This window comes from Belonocnema kinseyi, chromosome 8 (assembly GCF_010883055.1).
Source record: "Belonocnema kinseyi isolate 2016_QV_RU_SX_M_011 chromosome 8, B_treatae_v1, whole genome shotgun sequence".
In the NCBI taxonomy this organism is placed as follows: domain Eukaryota; kingdom Metazoa; phylum Arthropoda; class Insecta; order Hymenoptera; family Cynipidae; genus Belonocnema; species Belonocnema kinseyi.
This window is the reverse complement of record NC_046664.1, coordinates 45,284,909-45,293,301: the sequence shown is the minus strand read 5'-3', so window position 1 is coordinate 45,293,301 and position 8,393 is coordinate 45,284,909. Positions and strand designations below refer to the sequence as shown.

The following is an 8,393-nucleotide window of genomic DNA, read 5'->3' as shown; positions in this document are numbered from 1 at the left end:
ATATAAGAAGTGGTAATTAAAAAACGCTAACAAGTCCTGTACTCAGAGAAAAAAGTTATATTAAGACAAAAGCATCGCCCTCTTGCTTGTTTCATTTTGAACTGCTTAAATATCTTTTTTTAGAAAAACCTAATTCCTTATCTGCAAGATTAGGTGAATTTTGTCGCAAAAGAATTATGTTTGTTGCAAAAAGATTGTTTTTGAGACGCAAAATACTTTTCAACCTTAAATTTAAGAGGCAGAAAGACGCATGTGTAACGACCTTTAAATATTTTACTAAAAAATGCGATGTGATATGATTGTCAAAGAAAAATTCATGTCCATGTTAAATTTTTTTATTCGTTATATTAATTTAACATAATTTTATTTTATTTTTTATTTCAGCCTGTGTCCTTAGGCAAACAGATCCTCATTATGTTAATATATGAAATGGTCGGTGTATCCTTTTTATTTCGACCTGGTGGCAAATAAGAACAGCTTTGTTTTAGTTTGATTAGTTATGTAATTAAAAACTACTTATTTTAAGTTGTATGCAGGTGGCTAAGAAAAGATACTAAGTAGATTAGTCTACATTAGCCATGCAAAATATATATTGTGATTCATTTTCGGAACACTTACAATTGTTTATAGTGGTGTAAAAAAGAAACCACAATAATCTTAGAAAAGTTAATTTTAGCAGGTGGATTCAAGCGCAGAAAATTTTTAATTCAATTAATTCGGGTTGAAAAACATTTTATTAAGCCTTAAAATATCCCTTAATTGGAGAGAAATCGCGCTTTAAGTAGAATTCTATTTAGTTTAGTTGTATTTAGTTTTAGAATGTATTTTAGTTTTTAAATTACCGCTGCGCGCCAGTGATCGTGATCATATACTGCAACAGGAGCTTCATGGAACATAACTAAATCAAGATGCTGAGGTTCCTCAATTTCTGATGTATCCATTTTATGAATTTGCCTGTTTTGAATTGTTCCAATAGGGGGTTCATGGCGGTTACGAATCACTTCAGCACCATCAGGAAGATATACTTGATCGTCTGATGGTGGATGTTTCGTTTGCAGCACTGGATCTCGACCTGATCCAATGAGAAAAATATACCTAGTCATTAATTCATTTGAAGAAAAAAAAAATCATCACTTCAGGTTCACTAAAGTATGCTAACTTTTCATACTACTATAATAATTTTCAAAGAAATTAAATTTGGAATTTTTTGTTTCGAATCCAAAAAATTTTGTATTGGTTCAAAAAATGTATACATACTAAAACTTATTTAAGATCGTTTGATAGTAACATGTGTCTCTAGGCTCTTTACTGCGAGTAAACAACATTATATATAAAACCCGAGGAGCGGATTCAGATTAAGGTTTTTTTTCTGCAAAGTATCTAAAGGTTACACTTACGACGTGGCAACGGCGTCTCAAATTCATACATCACTTCATTAACGGTAACTCCAATTATTACGTTTTCGTAAACCATTAATTTCCGATATTCTACTTCAACAGTACGTGTAACTTTTGGGGTTTCTCGGGGCAGCACTGGAAATGATTCTGTAAGAAAAAATATAGTAAACTATTATCAAAGAATTTGCCTGATAAAATAGAAAAATTTGTTATTGTTGAGGAATAAATAGACCCTAAATATAATTGCTTATTCAGTTAATATTAAAACGCCAATCCAGGCACAGCAAATTTTGGTCAGGTGCTAGCAGGGCTCCAGTCGGGTGTTCTAGCTTTGAAGATACGGCATTATGGATGCAGTATTATTTTTAACCGGAAACGGTGGAGCCTTTTTTCTAGATGAGAGCAGGGGTATAGACTTATAATATTAAATAATACCATTTGAACATAGTATAATAACATTAAACTATGTAAAAATTATGTATTAATAATAAATAATAAATAAAAATAAATACTGTAATAAAAATTTATAGTGCCAAAGATTTGATATAATCTTCAATTATTTCACAAGGATTTTTGATAGATTTCAAAGATTGCCCAAAGATTTCAAATATTTCGTGAAGATTTCAAATGTTGAGCAAAGATTTTAGATAGATTTATAAGTTTTTACAAATACTTTGCAAAGATTTCAGAGCGATCAAAAAGATTTCACGAATACTTCTATTTATTTTTTCACATAGTTTGCGGATAAATTTTAAATAGTGCACATATATTTTAATGATTCCCCAAAGTTAAAAAAATGGCCAAAATGTTTCGCCAATACTTTGGATAGATTTAAAAGATTTCTTACAGGTTTCAAAGATTGCATGAAGATTTCAATGATTTCCCAAAGATTTCAGTAGGATTTGAAATGTTTCTCAAAGATTTATGATAGATTAAAAAATGTTCACAAAGACTTCAATTATTTCCGACAGATTTAAATAATTTCACAAATATTACGAAATATTTCAAATATTTTGCAAACATATTAGCAAGATTTTACAAAAATTTCACGAAGATTTTAATGGGTTCTTAAAGATTTAAAAAAGATTTCGGATATTTAGCAAAGATTTCGGATAGAATAAAAATATTTTATAAAAATTTCAGATAGATTTCAAAGAGTTCACAAATATATTAATTGTTTCTCAAAGATTTTACAAAGCTTTCAATAATTTAACCAAAATATTATTGAATATTTCGAAATTATTTCAAATATTTTACAAAGATTGCAGACAATTTTTACAAAGATGTTAATGATTTCCTAAAGGTTTAAAAGATTTCACAAAATCTCAGATATTTCTCCAAGATTTCTGATAAATTTTTTTAAAAAGATTTCCAAAGATATCAGAAAGACTTCATTAAAGATTTAGATAATTTTCTAAGGATCTAAAAGATTTCAAAGATTTTGGATAGATTTACTAAAGATTTGAATTATTTCACAAAAATTCCAGATAAATTTCAAGGAGAGCATAAATATTTCAATGACTTCCCATGGATTTCACAATTATTTCAATAATTTAATAATTATTATCAAATGTTCAGCACATATTTTCAAAGATTTCACCAATAATTCAATGATTTTTCTGAGATTTCACAAAAATTTCAAATATTCTAGAAATATCACCATTTTTCCCCAAAGATTTCAAAGATTTTACAAAACTTTTTAAATATTTCACAAAGATTTCGGATAGATTTAAAAGATTTCACGAATAATTCAAATATTTCAAGAAGATTTCAGGTAGAGTTTTGAAAAAATTCAAACGATCCGATGAAATTTATTATTCGCTGGTCGATTAATGAGGGGGGGTTTGAATAGTAAGGGGGTGGAATGGAAAAGGAATAGAAGAGAGTGAAAAATAGCGGGGGGGGGGGGTTAATACAGAGTGTGACATCACACTTAGAAAATATAAATAATTTTTTTTAAATTGATCAACAAGAATATTTATTTCACAAGAAAGATCTTTACTTATTTTTCAATGAATGAATTGTCTCTTTTTTTTTAAGAAACTTATTATTTTTCTCGTTTTTCCGCATGAATGCGAACTGAATTTAAAGGACCCAATTAGAAAATCTAATTATTTTTTATTAAAGTTCATTCTACATAATTGAACAGTCTTATATTATATTCTTGGTACAGAATTCATGTTGATTTGGGCAAACATTCTATACTATTCAATTGAACATTGCACGATTTTGTTGAAAAGTCTTTTTACATTCTCATCAGAGAAGGTATCGGATTTGTGTAAAATTTGACCTCACCAGTTTTTGTCAAATGACCACATTTTGAGACCCCCTGAATACGAAAAACAGGTTTTTACGAATTTGGCTGTCTGTCTGTATGCCTGTCTGTGTATATGTATATATGTGTATGCCTGGCTGTATGTCTGTCTGTGAACACGATGACTTTTGAAAAAATAATCTATCAGATTGCCCTTTGGTACACTCGTTTAGTGTCCTAAACTAAAGGTCAAGTTCGTTAGGCAGCCATTTTGGATACAAATTCAAAAAGTGGGTACATTTCGAATATTTTTGAGACCACTTTTTTAAAAATTCAAAAATTCTTTGCACGGTTGTTCATAGTATACAAAAAGTCGAACAATTTATCCTTATGATTTTTTTCAAAAAATTAAAACTTACCAGAGTTATAGCATTTACAAAATTCCAAAAAGTACACGAAAATGAAAATTTTATGCCAAATAACCCGCGATATGAAAAAAAGTCTACAAAAGAAAAATGTTGCTTTTTGAATGCACTACGAGATTATCATAACAACTTTTTAAATTTTGTTGAAAAATCAAAAATTCAAATTTTGACAGCATACAAAATAATGAACAATCCAAAAATTACATTTTTCGGACAAACTGTGCAAAATACGGTACAAGATGAATTTAGAATAATTGTGCATTTGAAAAAGATCTACAAATTTGTTAGCAATCACTTTTTAAGAGGATGCGTTGTTTTGGCTTTAATCGTGAAAAACGTCATTAACAGTAAAAAAATTTACCCGCTGCGAGGGCACTTTCTCACCAGAAATTTTGTCTTTTAATTGCTTTTTCGTATCGTTTGTGGGGTTTAAAAAAATTAAACTTTTAATGTTTTTTTATGCTATTTTTTTACGATTTAAACTAAAAACAGAACTATCACAAAAATTATTCGTGACAAATAAATCATTTTTACAAGCTCATCAGAGAAGGTATTAGATTTATATAAAATTTAACCTCCCTAGTTTTTGTCAAAAGGTCCACGTTTTGAGACCCCCTGAAGCTGAAAAACAGGTTTTTACGAATCTGTATATCTGTATGTCTATCTTTCTGTCGTTATGTACTTGAAAAGAAAAATGTTACTTTTCGATAGCCCTACAAGATTATGATATCAACTTTTAGATTTTTTTTGAAAAATTCAAATTTCGACCGTACGAAAACTAATTAAAAATTTTAAATTGCATTTTGCGGTCAAACTATGCAAGATAGGAAAGAAAAAATGATAGGACAAACATTGTGCATCCAAAAAATATCTACAAATTTGTTATTAATCACTTTTTCATTGGACACGTAGTTTTTGTTTTATTTATAAAAAAATATTAAAAATACAAAAATTCAATTTTTAGACACACGCCACAAGTTAAGCCAAAATAAATAGATAACAGTTTTTCACCGAAGGTAGAGCAAATAAAATTTTCTAAATGGTTTTTTTACATTCTCATCAGAGAAGCTATTAGATATGTGTAAAATTTGACACCCCCCCCCCCAGTTTTTGTCAAATGTCCACGTTTTGAGACTCCCTAAATCCTCAAAGAAGATTTTTACAGATGTGCCTGTCTGTCGGTCTGTATGTATTTATGCCTGTCTGTCAGCACAATAACTTTTGAAAAAATAATTCTATTAGATTCGCCTCTAGTACACTCTTTAAGTGCCCTAAACTAAATGTTAAGTTCGTTAGCCATACATTATGGAAAAAATTTAAAAAAGGGAGCGCCTTTTGAATATTTTTGATACCATTTTTTCAAAGTTCAAGAATTCTCTGTACGGTTATTCATAGTATTTATAAAATTTATCTAATGACTTTTTCATAAAATTAAAAACTATGAGAGTTATAGCATTTACAAAATTCCAAAAAATACACGAAAATGAACCTTTTAAGTCAATTAACGGACGATATGAAAAAATGGCGAGAGAAGAAAAACTTTGATTTCTAAATACCCTAGAAGATTATCATAACAACTTTTTGAATATTCTGGATAAATCAAAACATAAATTTCGACAGCATAAAAAATAATGGGAAATCCAAAAGTTACATTTTTTGTTGCAACATTTTCACAGTATTTCCAAATTTCTCAAATATAATAATGCATTTTCAACAACAACAAAAAAAGAGATATATATGTATATACATATATACATAATTTAGAAGTTAAAAACGGAAAGGCTGCTCAGTAGACCGTATGTGGAAAATTTAAACCATAAAGAGAACATTAGAAATGATTAAATTCAGTTTATGGAAAAACGACAAAAGTTGCAGTAAAAGGTTGAATAACAGAAATTTTTTAAAAAGAATGCGCATTTTTTTAAAACGGGATAATGAAATTTCTTCTGTTTTAATACAAGTGCAAGTTACGAATTATAACAATATACATTTATGGGAATGATATATAATTTGAGGGATAAACTCGAGTGCGAAGCATGATATACGGGATGAGAATGCGTTCATTAAAGCTGAAGGAGCGTTAACAAAAATAGTCGTATTAGTTAAAAATTCAACTTTTTGGCTAAAAATTCATTTTTTCGAGATGAAAATTCTGTTATTTTGTAGAAAATTCTACTAGTTGGTTAAAAATCAACTTTTATGTTCAAAGTTACAATTTTGTTTTGAAAATTCAACAATTTGCTTATAAGTTTCTATTTCTTGACTGAAAAATCTTTTCTGTTTGATAATTCAACTTATTTGTTGATAATTTCTTTTTTTTTGTTTGAATATTAACCACTTTTGGTGGAAATTCTGGGTCAGATCTGGGCCCGACTTTTTGGTTGAGGATTTTACTGTTTTTTTAAATTCGTCTTTTTATCTTAAATTTAACTGTTTTTAATTTAAAATATAAATATTTTCATTTCAAATATCAACTATTATATGGAGAAGAATACGTCAAGTGTTCCCACCTAAAATTAAATTTTTTTGATCAAGTTAAAATTGGGCTGCAACTTCTTTTCGGATGATCCGATTGTATTTTTATTACAGTGTTTTGGAAAGCTCTTTTCATGCACTTTAAGGCTATTGTAAAGGTGTATTTAAAAAAGACTTAACATTTTGTTTTCAAAATCAAAATTCATTCTTTTAAAACCAATATTAAAAGAAAATTTTGTTCTATTTCAAAAAATAGCTTTTTTATACTTCTTAAAATCATGTCGAATTAAAAGTGGGCCGAAAATGTTTTCTTCGTCAAATTTAGATTTTTACCCTCATTATAAATAAAATAAAATATATGAGATAAATTATACTACATAATTTATATATTTCTGCACAGATAATCATCTAAAAAAAGTTTAATATTATTTTAGGGCACATAAGACCTGACAGTATTCCACGGTGTGCCTGAACATGGGTTTAATAGAAAAAAATTTCACCACAGATGTTCCAACGGGAATGTTTTAGTACATTAAAATGAAGCATCTATGCTGAATTTCAACAATTTTCGCCAGGCCGTTTCGAAAAAAAGTGCGTTTGAAATTTACAAATATCAAATTGTCAAATTTAAGTAATTTACTATATAAAAATTATATTTATTGTATTCATTTAACTATATTATTATCGTTTCATAATCATATAATATTAATATTATAATATTATTATTAATAATAATATTAAAATGCACATAATGTTAAATTATTACTAATTTTTAAAAATTAATCTCTTGAAAAACTGAATAATTATAAAATAGTTACGAAATGATTTCATTATATGCGCATTCATTTTCAACATATTATAAAAAAAAATTCAATTTAGCAGTTATAAGTATTTTACAATTATATTTAATTTTGTATAAAAATGTATAGAAAAAAATAAAGTTCATTTTTCTATGTCTATTATTCAATTTCAAACGTGATGCGAGTTGTATTCTCGGACTGCTTTTAATAAATTTGCAGGATACCAAGCATTTGTATAAGCTACTTTATATTTACCCCAACTTGTTTGAAATCGGCATGGACAGATTCTATGCACTGCTCACTAAAAAATCCCAGGGCTTAGCCTGTTCTGCGACAGAAATTTGAGAAAAACAAAAATCTACAACTGCTAGAAACACAGAAAAAACTAAGAATAAAATTTTTTGCAGGAAATGTTTTAGAGCGATAAAGTTTTGTTTAACCCACTTCGCGTCTTTCAAAAAACGTGTGTTTGTCATAGAAAAACAAAAGAAAGTTAAACCGCTATTTGTGTAAAGTTTATCCTGTGAAGTGATCTTTTGTTGCAGATAATCTTTCGTCGGAAATCGATGTTAAGTTTATCTTCTGTTTTTTCTGTGAAGTCTTTAAAACACTTTACATATTATAAGGCATTTTATACAACAAAAAATGCGTAAATGTCTATTTTATTTAACAGTTTTTTTTTTAAGTACCAAATGTCTTAAATATGTCAAGTGTTTTCAAGACTTTCTAGCAGTTGTAGATTCTTGTTTTTCTCTAGATTTGAAAGCAAATTTTGAAAAAAATATTTCCACATTTAAGAAGGCTACTATAACTTGGGGATATATTTTACACAAAAAGTTCATGCAGTGTTTTTTCATGTATTACAATTCTGTAGCAGAAGAACATGCTAAGTATCCTGCAAATTTATTAAAAGCAGTCCGAGAATACAACTCGCGTCGCGTTTGAAATTGAATAATAGACATAGAAAAATGAACTTTATTTGTTTCTATAAATTTTATAAACAATCAAATATAATTGTGTTATATTATTGGATATATTTTGT

The 8,393-nt window shown here is 27.9% G+C and overlaps 1 protein-coding gene across 1 annotated transcript in view; it reads right to left on the bottom strand.

The window, feature by feature from the left end:
- Nucleotides 1–338: 338 nt before the first annotated feature.
- LOC117178331 overlaps nt 339–8,393 on the bottom strand; it is a 20,055-nt gene continuing 12,000 nt past the window's right edge. The window contains exons 4-6 of the mRNA XM_033369742.1: nt 1,398–1,544; nt 843–1,072; nt 339–457 (exon numbers count right to left, since the gene is read on the bottom strand). Of these exons, the coding sequence (XP_033225633.1) occupies nt 413–457; nt 843–1,072; nt 1,398–1,544 (422 nt within the window). The 3' untranslated portion in view covers nt 339–412. The remainder of the gene's footprint in view (nt 458–842; nt 1,073–1,397; nt 1,545–8,393) is intronic.